Below are 16,804 nucleotides of genomic sequence, written 5' to 3'. Positions count from 1 at the left end.
AGGTCCTTGGCCTTGGTCTTCGTCGATCGCCGTCAAGGTAATTGTTTGTTGCGTGTTGAGATGAATCATGAACTATGTATGTAGGTGTGAGTCCATGCTGGGAGCGGCCTGTTAATGCAACAGTGAAGTTAATTGGTATGAAGTTTATGTTAATGGTCAAGTGGAATATTCATATGGATTCACAAAGCAGGGAAATTGCAATTGAGATTGTATTTGGGTGTTCACTTTTTACGGATCGATTAGAAACCAGCCACCCAATATCCAGTCTTTTGGCTGGTTTTTTTTTTGAGATGCACTTAGGCTTCACTTCTTTAGTAAGGGGAGATGAGTAACACAGACCCATGCTTTCCTCAATATCAAGCACGAAACAGATCGATTTTTTTAAAACAACAGACAAGGAAATCATCTCTTTTCGATAGATATTAAAGCAACACAACACTTAGTATTTCATACAATTCTCGAATTCTTGGAACCAGGCCCAAGGTAGCACTTGCTTTCGAAAGGTTGTAGCTGATCTTTATTAAGAAAGGGAAAGCAGATAAAAAGTGACAAAGGCGAGCAGGTTACATGTCATCAGGGCCGTTGCGTACACACATACAAGGTCTATTGATAGATAACAATACAACACCACGAAAAACTAGATATCACATGATTAAAACAGGGACGAAAGCCTTTTTCGATAAACAAGAAGGTAGATCACCAAACCATATGGTTTATTCGCTAGGCGGCCTATATGAATTATCGAAAAGTAACAGTTCGACAGCTGAACGGAGGATAAGTTGGCTTTAGCCTTTAGCCAAAGGCTGGTCTAGACGACGGTTGCCTGGGCGAGAGAAAACAACCTGCATTTAGCATATACATATGTCAGCCAATCAGTGCATGGAGTAGTAGCTCCTTTCCACAAAAAAGTATAGGTTCAAACATAATTTGGTCGAAGTTTTAAACTAAGGACAACGGTTGAGCTTAGTCCATGTCGGGGGGAGGGGGGCATCCGCTACCCAGAATTGGCAGATGCAACATAGGTAAATACAATATACATTAGAGCATACATACATACGTACCTGGTAATCTCCAAGTGCTCGTGCCTTCATACAAGCCGCAGAGAATATGAGGTAGTACTCCCATATACGGATGAACTTCTCATCAAAGCCCAGGGCCAAAATTTTACTGCAAGATAAAGAAGCGGTAAGAAATTGATACCTACTGAGCAACCAACTGTAACGACATACGTGTATGTGTATATAATCGTCACACCAAATTTACTTGCTCAATGAACCTATGATGTACATGTGGTAGGCTTGTTGTTGTCAAGTTTTTCCTAATTAAATGGACAACACCATCTTTCTATAGAGAATGACAAGTGGTACTCACTCTCTGTTGGCAGTGTAGTTGTCCATCCAGCACATCAGAGTTGTGTAGTAATGGGGGCCAATATTCTCGACATGCTCTATGCTACACCCAGTTCGCAACAAGATCACGGAGGGTTCAATCGATGGAGATCCATCCATGGCCATGAAGTAACCAATCAAGCATCGATCAATTGATTTAAAACGTACCTGAACCTCGAAGATCTGGTCATGGCAGACATTACACGGGACAATGAAGGAAGGCAACCACCAGGGAATATGTACTCTTTTATGAAGTCTGGCTTTCTTCTATATTGCTCATACCGTTCGTCTGGAACTGAGATGAACTAAACACACATGTATATATTGCAGACAATGGTTAGTTCATGATCATGTAGGCCTAAGGTTTTGCTTGGATAGGAAGGAGTATGTTTCATTGGGGTTTTCTACCAATCCAAAATAATAAGCTTAATTAATCCTCATTCTTGTGCACCAAAATAAGGCATATACTACTAATTGGTTGTTGTTAGTAATGATTAGTGGAATCCGGCCGTAAGGTTGTTTGGAAATACACTTAGTTGTTAATAGTGATATGCACTAACCTGCAAGGCCATTATGCCATCTTCAGCCAAGTAAGACTCGCAGCAGGCAAAAAAATCGTCCAAGTATTCATGGCCAACATGTTCAATCATACAGCTGATTCAGAGAAGAGGAATTCGTAAGTATAACAATGCACACGGGAATTGTCAAAGTCACAGCGCCCAACCATAATATAGTAACACTTACATGCTTATGATTGCGTCATACTTGCACGGTGGTATTTTACGGTAGTCGCACAACAGAAAAGTTATGTGGTCCTAAAAATTAATAACGACAGACAGTAGAATTGTTAGCTAGGATTTCATGCTGACGAAGTAAGCTAGGGACAAAACAATACTAATTCTGTGTGCATGTCTATATTATATGTGTTGTATATATTTCAAGTACATAACAAGCTAGGCAAAAAAATAGATGTGCCAGAAAATCTCACAAAAATCAAAATATACGACCATTGATTACGTAGACCAGCATAATTACGCAAGCTTATCGGCTTAGAACTAAAGTTACTAGATCAATCGCCTCCTGTCAAAGCTGTTTAAGGCCCAACATGACACGCTCCCCAGGAAGCCCATGAAAAAGTGTGTTTACCGTAGCGATGAAAAAACTTCCGAAACAGTAAAGTGTTTGGATCCTTACTACTGCATGCCTTTTTATCCTGAGAATTATTTTGGGCTGTTGGCACCTATGTTCCCGGCTCTCTAAAAAGTAGGTGGTTTTGCAAACTGCTTTGTTTAGTTTTTGATTTTATCACTGTACTATGTGGTGTTAAGCTTCATGTAATAGTCAACGCAACGAAAAATCCGAACTGATGGAAAGAGCTAGGCAATCCACATATGCACTTCAACATGTCGTTTGGGTGGTTTCTCTGATGGAAATTAATGAGGGGGGGGTCGTTGTTTCAAAAATAAAACATAGGCAGCAACAAAAACAAAATCGAGTTATTGGGAAAACCAGGCCATGCTATCAAATGAGATATTCATTCTCACATCTTCATATCATCAATTACAAGAAAGGCTGGAGGTCTAGAGGATAAAAAGGCTAAAATAATCGCACCACACTTTCTCAATGAACACATATCGATGGGATGGTAGTTACTGATAAACTATTAAACCGGACACGTATTGTGTAAAGGAGGGAGCAACACAGAACTAACCTCTAAGCCAGCTTCTTTTGCTTTTCCCTCGGCGTATTTAAGCTGCTCCTCTGACAAAGTGACTCCAGTGTATTTGCAGCCAGTTTGCTTCACCACTTGTATTGCTAAACTTCCCCAGCCGAAACCAATATCAAGAACATGGTGCCCCCTCTCGACTTTGGCCTTTGGTTAAATGTGAATTTTGCAAAGTTGAAGTACCATCAGATCATGTCCACAACGTTGTCTAACTAGTAATCAATCAAATAATACAATCTCTGGAGACATGGTAGTATTACCTTCTTGATTAGAAGGCTAAGTTTACGTTCTTGGGCTGCTTCTAAGCTTTCATTGTCCTTCTATCAATTAGTTTTAGTCCATGAATTAATAAACTACTCCACTATTTACAAGTTGTAGAACAAATACACAAGATATACAAACCTTGAAAATTGCACAAGAGTAGGTCATCGATTTGTCCATAAAAAGCGAGAAAAATTCGTTACTCTGCACACATACATGAGAAGACAGAATTATTAGTATTATTTGGTATGCATAGACGTATGGAGAGTAATGAATGAAGAAAAACAGTATTTATAAGGTCTGGAACACAAAAATCGCAATCTCAATTAGATCTGTAATAAAACCTAGTATTACAAATTGGCCTAAGAGGCTAGTTATATTAACCCTGATGGAAGGTGATAACAAAAGAAGAGACATGAGTACTGACAAGATCATAGTGCTGAGAGATGTTTCGACGACTTTGTGCCATAGTGTTCTTCCTTGAGGCTTGGCCCATAAAGTATTTAGCATGTGCAAACCGAGCTATTACATGCAAGGGTGTCCACCGACCCCTGCAAACCAAATAATCTTATATGATTAGTCACAAACACATATCCTCTATTTCTAAATAGCTACAACCCATTACCTAATTTTCCTAGCCATGCAACCATGACACATAAGCAAGTATGCATGCAAGACATAAATAACATCTTTTGCATTACTCTAGGCATGCAATGATGCCACATCATCAATTCATGCATATTAGTCATAAGTAGTTCTTTGCATTAGAGTTCATCCTCCATATTTTGTTAGAAATTACATTTGAACTATAATCTTCACTCTCTTTTTATAAGCTTTCCATTTTACTGTTTTTAAGCTTACATTCACTTTCCATTAGTTTTAGATTTTTTTATAACAACTATTTATCCATTTTTAGTAATGTTCCCGCAGCAACACGCGAGGCATCATCTAGTACTCATAGATACTACTTCATTTTTCTCAAACAATTGATAGTTCTTTTATTTAGTGGTCAATTGAAGGTTTCAGAACCTATTTCCAGCAATCCTGGAGCTCCTACGCGCATCTCTGTTTGCAATGAGAATCTGCAAAAGAAATGTAGCATGGCTTTATCTGAAATGAAGAAGAAATAGCTCTACCAATAAAATGATGGACTATGATATAATTTTACCAAGAGAAAATTGAGAAGGCCTTCTCTCTTGTCAAGAAAGGAGAAACAACCATTAATATAGGCTTCTGCCAAGCCAAGGTTTCCTTCTGTTGCAACCTGAAAGCCATGAGAGAACGAGGATAAACACATGCAGTTCAAATGAGATAGCTACATAAAGCAATTGAAGTGGAGTATGTCAGAAATTAAGAATCATGCATGGACAAACCACCAATCGGAAAAAATGAAAAGTGCATGTGTAGGCAGAAAAAGGGATTAAGAAATAACCTTCCAATAGAACAAGGGGTCATGAACTCGCATGACAGATTTTACATGGCATTTGTCACAAGCTTTACCAAAGCTGAACACACTTCCTCCCTCTTCGACAAATCTGCACGAAAACTATCAAGGTGAAAAACAATCATAATTAGACGTCGCATAGTATACCAACTCATACAAGGACTCACGTCAAGTTACCAATGGATACATATTGGTTGAAAAATCTTGCAACTAGAAGGCGGGCCCCAGCCTCAGTCCATGATGGAATCATCTGCTTTGGGTTTAGCAGAAGCTCACACTTCTTTCCAAGCAAACCTTGGGCTACTACTTTTCCAGCCTGCATCCATTCAATATGTCCAATACAAATAGACCTCACATGTCCATTTCAGGAATAGTCATTTGAATTATGTGACTGAAACTTATTTAAGCATTGCTAGACCATTGCTAATTTTAGCACATAACCGTATGGTTCACTGTGCGAGACAGGTCCAAAGAAGAAAATGGAGAGGTTGCATGCACATACCTTCAATCCGTCTTCATGGAAGCCATGACCTATTACCCAAGGCAGAAGAGACATTTGAGACCTAGTGTTCTTTCGATCATTTCAGACCCAACTTTAATTTAGTAAATGTATATCAAATGAATTGTCTACAAACTGAAATTTATGAAGCAGGTTACTTTGATATGCCCCGCAGAACCATATTCCTCTCTTTCCCTGGATCTGATCAAGCTGAAGGTAAGCCTTCGCCGCAGCCACAGACAGAACAGGAAGGCTTGTAGACCATTTAAGCAGGACATGATCCGGAACACAAGGGGGATTGAGTGTCACAAGGAAAGGCTTGACAGATTCAATTTTCTACAAGTACAATAAAAAAGAAAAATACACCACAATTAATAATTAAGTAATCCATTCATTCTGTTGGAGGTTTTTTTTGGCGGGGGTTGGAGGGGTTAGGTTGAAGCTTCCATTTTGCTGTTATTCTGTATTGAGGACATGTAACACTGATGTACAAACTGGTTTCAGCCTTGTAATAAAGCCAAGGCATGGCCCTTTCATCAATATATATGTCATCAATACAATTAGTTCATACCCTGTATTGTTGATATATTTCTTGATGAAAGGGCCATACCCTGTATATGAAACCAAAGAATTTACCTGAATATGATTTAGCCAGTAAGTAATAGAAAAACCACTCGTAGTTGTCCCCAGGAAATTCCAGGCGCTCCATGCCGAAGAATTTCGGGGCATCAAATTTTGATCGCGGTGGAGGTATGTATCCCTGCAGCATAAACGTGTCAGACAATTGGTACATCAGCTCAATTATGTGTTCATTGAGCAATTGTAGGTAGCCTTTACCTGTGGACATACTGACAAGCACCTAGAATTTTTAGTTCGTAATCTGTAGCTTCAGCTCCTAGTACTTTGAGAGCATTAGGTGCATGAATGCCAAGGATGACATTGTCGTATGTTTCCTCTGAACCATCATTCTCCAAGACTTTGTAGCCAGCTGCCAGTGCCAAGATATTATTTCAGTTAGTGCCAAGATAATGGAATGACAGACACATTATTTGTACTCACAGGCAATCAAGAAAGAGCTTGGCATTAGCAATAACGCATGTATATACCTCCACCAAAACTTGCAACAGATTTGACATGACAACTGGTTTTAATTCGACATCCCATGCTTTCCAAAGCTCCTTTTACCTGTGTGTGTGCAATAGTTGCACTGTTAATTCTCTGCATTTGGCTGCAGCTAAAGCCTAGAGACGTAATAAACAGAGATCATGTTCGACCGTGTTACCGCTCATATGGGTTGCAATACATACCTTGTCTACAAAGGACTGAGAACGAGCCTTGATAGTGGGCAACTGGGGGTAGCGAAACAGCTGAGAGTGCAACGACTTAATCAGCTTCCAAATGCACAAAGACGAATTAAGCATGCAAATGCAATGGGAATGGAACATGTTTACAAAGTAGTTAGGCACCTGGAGAAGGTCATGGTTACGAAAAAATGATAGCACGAAGAAGGCAGACAAGCTCAAAACATCTTGTGATGAAGATGACCACATGCCTGCGCAGACTGGAAACTGCACCAAATATATATTTTCGTGTCACCAACTCAAAACTGCATAATAACCAGCCTTAATTAACGCCCCCTACACTCTGAGATGGTGGCAAAACGTACTAGACATTAAGGAGTCAGCCCCGATTTTAGTTAGAATTTGAATATTTCATCTAAATTTTCCATATTTTATTGAAATTTTCACAATTTTACCTCACTCTTCAAAAACTGTAGTTTCTCTTCCCGCAAAAAAGGGAAAAGAAAATTGTAGTTTCTCGTTCACAGTTTTACATGACTCTTCAAACAAAATGAAAATCAAAAATAGAATACAAAATTCTAATGTGATATTTTAGCAAAATGAAGGGTCACTGGAGACACTAAAAAGGGTGTAAGCAAGGAGATTAGAAGCAGTACAAGATAAGCCTCTTGAAATAGTACGGAATATCCATGTGACTGAATGAACTGCCCCAACGTCTCATTACAATCCAGATCACGGTTATGTTCTTGGTACTCCAGGTACCTTCATTCCAATGATTGAACAATGAGTTCATTGTTATCATATATAAACACAAGGCATATGTATATGTCCAGCTACGAATGGAAGTAGTATATATGCACACGAGAAGTGAGGAACTGGACTGCTTACGTCAACGCATCGTTCTTGAACTTGAATATGTCACGGACCATGCGCCAAAAACTGATTTTCAGTATGTTGGCCTTTTGTGCCAAGAGGCTAGAGATACCGTTGCTATTTCCCCACTCACACCCTCCTCCAGCACCGTCTGATTGTGTACTCACTGATAAAGACATGTCTGTTCTCTCCATCTCCACCCCGAGCCCTACTAACCATTCCATCATGTGGGAATATGTTACCTACATTTGATGCATATGGCACAACAAAAGTTTTAGTGAGAAACAAAAAAAAAACTTATGATATAGGCTTACAAAGATCTTTCATATTCAGCCCGTGGGTTACGAAGTACTACATCAATTTAACTAGAGTAGAGAAAAATAAAAAATAGATTACAACCATGCACACTACACAGATATAAAACAACACGTAAAACTACAACTGCAATTCCAACCATAAGCATTAGCGCACAATTTCAGAAACATAAGCATTACAGTACAATTTCAAAAACATAAGCATTACAGAACAATTGCAGAAAACATAAAAGTACATGATTTGTTTTGTCAAAACACAATACATGATTTGGGCAGTCACTGAGGCACCTTTCAAAGGATATATCAGTCTTTAAACGGACACATATCCGTTAGAAATGATCGACTAGTTCAAGTTGAACGGTAATCTATAATTGGGTAATTGTTTGAACATAATTTGTCTTCCGAGACTAAATTTCATGGCAGCCTAATACCTAGAATAGTGTTGTACTATCAATTTGCACTTTTTTTTGCTACGAACCCTGCACAAGCAATCAACCACCTCAAAACAAAAACACAAATTGACAACCTAATAACTTTAATCTTTTCTAGTTACTTCCATATCTAGATCCGCTACAGGGTGTGTGTTTTAAGGGGAATACAGAGCTTCATGATGCAAAATCAAGTGAGCACATGGAACCAGACATAGCCAATAAGAATGCAGAGGATTTCCAGGTTGGTCATGAAAATGCAATGGTATTTGTAGTAGAAAGTAGACACTGGATGAGTTTTGTGCTTAGAAGCAATCCACTGAGCACCTTTTGTGCGGTGAGAAAAGCAGGTGGGCACGAACAGTGCTACAAACATATAGCACGGGTAGATCAAGCATGATTTCCTGACCTTGCGCGCCTACTGGATAATGACGGCGATATCACGGTCGGGGTCCCCTGTTGTCTCGGCGGGCCTGCTTGAAACGACGGTGGCAGGGCGCGCGCTGCAGTTGGCAAAGGCAGAGGGCTACAAGGGGTAGGCCTCGGCGTCGCCGCCGAAGTTGCGTAGGAGGAAGCCGAAGGTGGCATGGTGCGGGTCTTCGGTCGGGAGGCGCGTAGGTGCCGGCGACGACGGGGAAGTGAGCCGCCGTTGCGGAGGACGTAACAGAGGGCGGAGTGAGTGGATGTTTGGCACCAGTGTTCTGTCTGAATGGCGGAAATCAATTCTTTCGCGGTATCAAGATTTAAGAGAAGAACTTGAGAGTACCATAGTGGGAGGAAATTCGGTAGTACGGTAAGATCCAATTCAACAAATTTACTTACGTGGAAATAATTTAATAAAAACTTCTTCAACGGTCTGTATGTTCAATCGTTGTTATGAGTGTCCACATCAACAGCCAATAACATATCATACTGGTTTTTTAATGAACCTATGTTAACCGTATGTTAAACAACAAAGCGGTTCATTAAATGTTGAAGAAATAAACATGTTTGCCTTAGAGCTTGTGTCTGAACCATGGCTTGAGGATCATACGATTTTATTTTCTCTTTTCTTTTATTACGTGCCATGTCATCAAAACTGTATGTGATAATTTTATCAACGATGATCATACGACTGTTGAAGATGTTCTAAAAAAAGAAATGAATTAAGTAACATAACTAATCAAGATGGGAATGGGCCGTCCTGGACTTGGACCTGGCTCTATGGCTTCATAGCCAATTTCAAGGGCCGTGAATCGATCCATTCTAGCAAAATCATGTGGCCTCGTTGGCCCATTGGATACCCAGGGCCGACCCAAAAGTCTCGTCGAGTTTAAAAACAAACCAAAGACAAAGAAACCTACGAAAGAAAGGACGGCTCGCTTGTTGCTTTTTTGGAGTCTAGAGGGGAAAGATACACGATGATTTTTCGGATCTAGAATTTCATAGTTTCTCACACTATAACTAAAATCACACATATCAAACAAGATGAGTCTATAAGTTAATAAATAAAGTGTTGCATGACATCACACATATATTATTTTTTATTATAGAAGTAGTAACATAGACTAATAACATATGCATGTTACTAGTTGAATTTACTCCCCACTAGAATTTGTCAACTTTGTATGCAAGGCTAAGCCATTGGTTAATTTTCAGGGGTCCACACATGCATGCTATTGGCAGAGATTGCATATCCGCAATTCCCACCTCCTAAAGCTGTTTCATTTCACTTAAAAAATGTAATCCTATTAAATCTTTTAAACCAAAGGTTAAATTTGTGGCTTACCAAAATGTCTCTATATTTTAGCACGGGGGTAGTATTTCATTTGTACATTCATGTTCTTTGCGACAAGGGTCTTGAAACAAAACCACTCTTGAATCATTTTGAAAACTTTGAACTCTTGTCTAAGTTTTGAAACTTGATAGTCATACTATTAAGTGTTTCCCAACTTTTATCATGTTTCACACAAATCAACTTAATTTATAATATTAAGTTTGTATTTAGGGCTTAAGGTTTTAAGGTTCACAGTTTACAGTTTTTAGTATTTAAAACTTGATGATGTTATCTTTGTGGTATCAAGTTTTAAGAGAAGACATTTTTGTGAAGTTTTTAAAACTTGTCAAAACGTATTCAATAGTAGTCTTGTTTGAGAACCCCAATCACAAGGAACATAAATATGAAAACCAAACATAAATTGAATTCTGATTCAAAAGATACAACAAATTCACTTTTAAAAGCTAAAAAAATAATGAAGTTCAATGTGGTGGAGCATACACTCTATCAAAAGTTGCATCCAAAGATCCATCCAAAGTAATCAAGGATCTAATCCATACATGGGACCTACTGTGCACGGTAGAAAATCCACTATGGACGGCAAAGAGAGTCTCTCAGCATTGGTTAATGCTCTGCTCTCCATGCAGAGTCCAACGGAGACCAAGACGGTTGTTAAGGGATTTTGATAATGCAGAAGAAACTTACAAGCCTGGATTTAATTTTTATTTTTTGATTTTTTTTTACATGTTAATGAATAGATCGAAAGTTTTGTAGGTAAAAAATGAAAAAGAAGAAAATCTCACCCCTAAGTAAAACACGTGGAACCACACCCACACACTTGCTTACTCTCTCACGCATATTCAGAACGTACTTCCTCCATATCGTAATACTTGTTATTAAAAAGAACTAGTCTTTGGTATTTAGAAATAGAGGGAGTAGATCATGACCGGCGAAGCCTTTTCTGGAGCTAGTAACGGGATCATGACCGGCGTAGCCTTTTCTGCACGCCTATAACTACGAGCGGCGAGCTAGCAGCAGAATAGATGCATGGTACCATGTCCATGCGTGAGGCAAGCATGACTGATGTACCACACCGACCTGGTTGAAGCTCGTGAAGCCGAGGTCGAGGTTGACGCAGCCGCCGGCGCCGTCGTCGTCGTCGACGGCCACCGTCCTGGCATGCCCTCCGAGGCTCTCCTCCTGCTCGTACAGGGTGACACGCACGTCGCCTCCGCCGCTGGCGCCGAGCAGCTCGTGCGCCGCCGCCAGCCCGCTCACCCCGCCGCCGACCACCGCCACCCTCATCCTGCTCAACGTCTATGCTCTGCTCTCTGCTCTCCCCCTCGCTATGCTCTGCTCTCTGCCCTCTCGCCCTCCCACTGGTACCGTCTAAGTTGGATTGTGCGTCACAAACTTATATAATGTCGCACCTGCTATTCTTCTGGAATTTTTTCTGGTTCGCTCACCTTTTCTTCTTCTTTCTATGAGTTTTCTTCTAGTTCAGTCAACTTGCATAATGTGCGCGCGTGCATGCATGCATGCATGCCACGTCTGTGCGCGGGTACGTGTCTTGTATGCACACACATATGCATGCGGTGCAATTCATCTTTTGATGTGCGTCCGTGCAACGTGCACGCGTGCATATCATCAACACGAGACAAAACGACTGATATACAACGTGTACGTATGAAGTATACTACTCCTCCGTTTTTAAATATAAGTGTTTTTTATAGTTTTTCTATGAACTACTTATTCGTTTTTAAATATAACTTTTTTTAAAGATTTTACTATGAACTATTCTCTTTGTTTTGTAAATATAAGTCCTTTTAAAGGTTTTATTAGAGGATTACATATGAAAATATATAGACATGTTTTAAAGTTTAGATTCATCCATTTTGCTTCGTATGTAGTGCCCTAGTGAAATCTATAAGAAAACATATATTAGCAACGGATGGAGTACCACATATGAAGCAAAATGAATAAATCTTCACTCTAATATATATGAAGCAAAGACATATATATATATATATATATATATATATATATATATATATATATATATATATCCGTATGTGATCCGTACTGAAATCTTTAAAAAGACTTATATTTTGAAACGAAGGAAGTATTACGTACAATATATGTGAACTGATATATGCTTGTTCATGCGTACCGTGAAACCATGCAGTTTCTGTGCAGGTTTTCGTCATCACTTATTTGTAAAAAAAATATTTTCTTTCTTCTAGCTTGTAGGGTAACTAGAAGATGCTTTGCACGCAGGCGTGGAGATTGGTAGCAATATATTTTGATGAGATTTTATTGTTTGAAACATGAGTATTTTCATGAATAATATGAGCTAAAACTAAAAATATATGCATTTTTTAATTTAATTATTGAGATGGTCCTTTTCACATGCATGTTTGCATTTTGATGTGGGTATTTTTCGCTCATGTTTGCATGTTGAGTGACGCGTGTGTTGGGAGAAATGTGTTAGCGCGCATTGAGATGGAATGTGTGCATGTTGAGATTTACTCGTTTTTTGACAAAGAAGAAATATGTTTAGTGAGGATCATCTATTTAGTTATACAATAAGGTAACCGGGATACTCTAGATGTTTTCGTGGATCTTATGGCATCTGATTGTATTAGTACCCTGACAATACTGAAACCAACTCCTGCCTTCAGCTTCAGGATCGCCTGCAGGCGACTCCGGAGGCGGCACCACTGCCCACCAAAGACATTGCCACCGCAGTCTATCCCCTCGCCGCCGCCAGAGAAGATCGTCTGGTGGCGGATGGAGGCAGCTGGGATCCTTTTGCTCATCATGTCTGTCTCCTTCCCCACCTCCAGCCCCAGTCCTAATTCACGGCCTTCTTATGCCTCCGATGACGACGTGCGACCATGCTCCCGCGTGTGCAGCCTGGTAGCGTCGACAAGATTCATATGATGTTGCACATGTTGATGCTCACCCGAGAGCCGATCGAGTTGGAACGGGGTTGTGCATCAAACATCGCCCATAAGGTGAAGAATCTGACTCGTAACTGATGGGATGATGGTAGTGCAACCTCCTAGATGCCACACGTGGTCTCCATCATGGCCATTTCTTTCCCCTCACCTTCTGAATCCACCGCAGCACCAATGCCTCAATGCGCAGTGGCGAAGCCACGTTTGTAGCTGTGTAGTCACATGACTACACAGAAAATTGGTAAATCAAGTCACTATAGGCAATGCATATTACACCACTGAACAAACTACTTCAGAAAGCTGATTACACAAGCTAATGTGACATCACAAATATTGGATCCTGGCACCGCAACTGTCAATGCGGCCTCGAGTGCGGCGCCAGCACCACTGAGAACAGCGGGCCTAGCTAGGCGAGATTCATGGGGACCTCCAACATCACATTACAACAGCACCATTTTGTATGTTGGGTAAGCAATTACCTAGGTGATGCACTGATGTTCCAGACAGTTGTGTTTAAAAAGATCTACAATGCTCGAGGGAGAAATAACCACAATGCATGGATTAGGAGAAGGCGAACACATTGTTGTTTGCGTGTGTATACATCAAAACCGTGTGTGTGGTGAACATGAGCCGGAACAATCGTATATTGCAGCAGATTCTTGACAAGTAGGGGCAGCAACATATGGTGGCTTCGTCTTTGGTGGTGTTCTTTTGGGCACCAGGTCTCGATTTACGAAGTGAGGACCCTAGGTCTGACATTCATTGATTGTACGTGGCAATGATTGATTCCTGAGAGGTTGGGCTAAGAATGTGTCTGGACAGTATAAAGAGGAGCAGGACCAACTGCTTCACTTTATAAATGCCCTGGATCGTAAGGCTGAGACCGGCATGTTAGGTGAACATGAAAGGTCGTCAAAATATGAGGCTGAACAAAGGGTGCGTGTTCTGCTAAGGGAAGAGGAAATGAAATGGGCTGTCAGAGCCAAGGTCAGGGCAGTTGTCCAGGGGGACAACAACACAAAGTTTTTCCACTTGATTGCAAATGGCAAACATAGGAAAAAGAGAATCGTACAACTTGAGCAAGATGAGGGTACCGTAGTAGGGCATGAGAACCTTAAACTTTACATCACAAATTACTATTAACGGTTGTTTGGTGCTCCAGATCATAGCTTTGTGTCTATGGACGAGCATCAGACTGCGGATATTCCTCAAGTTGGACAAGCCGACAACGAGAGTCTCTCCGCACCATTTCTAGAGAAAGAGGTGTTACAGGCAATTGAGGGTATGAAAAATGGTAAAGCTCCTGGTCCAGACGGGTTTCCAGCTGAGTTTTATAAACGTTGCTGGCATATTATTAAGGCGGATCTTCTGTCTATGTTCAATGATCTATACTCTGGTCACCTTCAACTCTTTCATCTTAATTTCGGTACGATTACGATATTACCGAAAAAAGAAGGTGCCTCCAGAATTGAACAATTTCGTCCTATATGTCTGCTCAATGTCAGCTTTAAAATTTTCACAAAGGTGGGAACGGATAGGCTAACTAAGATGGCACATTCGGTCGTGCAATCTTCGCAGACAGCCTTTATGCCTGGTAGGAATATTCTTGAAGGGATTGTCGTACTGCATGAGATCCTGCATGAACTACACTCCAAGAAACTCAATGGAGTTTTATTCAAGGTGGATTTCGAAAAGGCTTACGACAAAGTTAAATGGTCTTTCCTGCAACAAACTCTACGTATGAAAGGGTTTGGTGACATTTGGCGAAAGCATGTGGATTGTTTTATAAAAAAAGGAAGTGTCGGTGTTAAAGTAAATGATGATGTTGGTCATTTCTTTCAGACGCTTAAGGGACTTAGGCAAGGAGATCCTATGTCACCTATCCTATTTAACATAGTTGCGGACATGTTGGCGCTAATGATCAGGAGGGCTAATGACAGAGACTTAGTAGGGGGACTAGTACCGCATCTAGTTGATGGGGGTGTCTCGATCCTACAATATGCGGACGACACTATCCTTTTCATGGAACATGATCTCAAAAAGGCCAGAAATTTGAAACTCATATTATGCTTATTTGAACAACTATCTGGGTTGAAAATTAACTTTCGCAAAAGTGAGCTTTTCTGCTTTGGAGATGCACAAGCTGAACAGCTCACGTATTACCAACTTTTTGGCTGCGAGGGTGGTAGGCTACCGTTTTCATATTTAGGTATCCCCATTCATCACCGAAAGTTGACCATAAAGGAGTGGAGATGTATCGAAGATCGTTTTGAGAAAAAGCTAAGTTGCTGGAAGGGCAAGCTTTTATCCTACGGAGGACGTTTAGTTCTTGTCAACTCACTGTTGACAAGTATGCCAATGTTTCTCTTATCCTTTTTCCTAGTGCCTGTTGGGGTGCGGAAAAGGTTGGATTTCTATCGATCTTGATTTTTCTGGCAGAGCGATGAGGTCAAGACTAAATATAGACTTGCTAGATGGGATATTATTTGTAGACCCAAGGATCAAGGGGGTTTGGGAATTGAAAATCTAGAGGTAAAGAACAGATGTCTGCTTAGCAAGTGGTTATTCAGATTGTCTGTCGAATCACAAGGGATGTGGGTTCAAATTCTAAAGAACAAATATCTACAGCACAAAACCCTAACCCAGGTCACTGCGCGACCGGGTGATTCCCCTTTTTGGAAGGGTCTAATGAGGACAAAGGCTGCTTTCTTTAACAGAACTAGATTCGTCATTGGTAATGGTGAAAGTACCAGATTCTGGGAAGATACTTGGTTAGGACCGCAGCCTTTGGCTCTACAGTATCCGCAACTTTATCATATTGCACAACGAAAACAGACTTCCGTTGCGGCAGTGTTGCGCCATACTCCTCTTAACATTCAATTTCGCAGAGCCTTGATCAGAAACAGATGGGTTAGTTGGTTACATCTAGTCAGAAGACTGATGGATATTTCCCTATCTGATTTTCCAGATAGTATTCGTTGGAGGTTAACCACCAATGGTAATTTCTCAGTGAAATCAATGTACGACCATATTATTGATACGTCACCTGTTCCAAAGTCCATGCATATTTGAAAGGTCAAGGTTCCCCTTAAGATAAAAATCTTCATGTGGTTTGTTCACAAGGGAGTTGTTTTAACTAAGGATAACTTGGCTAAAAGAAACTGGAAAGGAAATAAAAGATGTAGCTTCTGTCAAACGAATGAGTCGATTAAACACCTCTTTCTTGATTGCCCTATGGCAAAATTAGTATGGCGCTCATTACAAATTGCTTTCAACATTACCCCGCCTATTAGCATTCGCATGTTATTTGGGACGTGGCTAAACGGGGTTAATGTACTTTATGCCAAACTAATTCGGGTTGGAACTTGTGCCTTGTTGTGGGCGATATGGAACTGCAGAAATGATCTAGTTTTTAACAGATTGCATCACATTAACTTTTTCCAGGTCATCTTCAGGGCTACCACCTTGATCCGCACGTGGTCCTTACTCACTCCTGTGGAAACCAGGGAGCCTTTGGTTACTGGGTGTGTCCATTGGGAGATGGTAGCTCAGGTTATCTTCAACCGATATGGATGGCGGCATGCTAATAGGATTGGTCCTTAGTCCAGCTTATCCGTTGGTTGTAGTCGGTTTTTCGGTGGTCTGATCGCCGTGTAACTTCTTTTTTTCTTGTTTTTCTCATTACTCGGACTACTTTGTAACTTTCTCGGATCATTATGAGTTTTTAATAAAATGGTTGTATGCATCACTCGATGCAGAGGCCAGGGCAACGCCTCCTTTTCAAAAAAAAATGATGGATCTTTATCTATTTCCATGTGGAAGGCATTGTCCGGAATTTACTCGGACTTTTACCG

General features: G+C 40.5%; 1 protein-coding gene across 1 annotated transcript; it reads right to left on the bottom strand.

Annotated features, from left to right (window-relative positions):
• Positions 1 to 492: 492 nt before the first annotated feature.
• Positions 493 to 11,376, bottom strand: LOC123428428. The gene is made up of 24 exons (XM_045112632.1): positions 11,089 to 11,376; positions 7,508 to 7,734; positions 7,276 to 7,381; positions 6,785 to 6,886; positions 6,626 to 6,685; positions 6,425 to 6,503; positions 6,156 to 6,306; positions 5,955 to 6,078; positions 5,477 to 5,654; positions 5,322 to 5,350; positions 4,987 to 5,135; positions 4,808 to 4,910; positions 4,544 to 4,639; positions 4,405 to 4,457; positions 3,803 to 3,926; positions 3,517 to 3,579; positions 3,375 to 3,434; positions 3,100 to 3,261; positions 2,133 to 2,203; positions 1,949 to 2,042; positions 1,557 to 1,693; positions 1,372 to 1,452; positions 1,062 to 1,167; positions 493 to 842 (listed from the first exon to the last, which is right to left on the bottom strand). Exons 1-24 carry the CDS (start codon positions 11,293 to 11,295, stop codon positions 786 to 788), a joined length of 2,619 nt encoding a protein of 872 aa, XP_044968567.1. The 5' UTR covers positions 11,296 to 11,376; the 3' UTR covers positions 493 to 785.
• Positions 11,377 to 16,804: the final 5,428 nt, after the last annotated feature.

Source organism: Hordeum vulgare, chromosome 2H, assembly GCF_904849725.1.
Source record: "Hordeum vulgare subsp. vulgare chromosome 2H, MorexV3_pseudomolecules_assembly, whole genome shotgun sequence".
In the NCBI taxonomy this organism is placed as follows: Eukaryota; Viridiplantae; Streptophyta; class Magnoliopsida; order Poales; family Poaceae; genus Hordeum; species Hordeum vulgare.
This window is presented reverse-complemented; position numbering and strand designations above follow the sequence as displayed.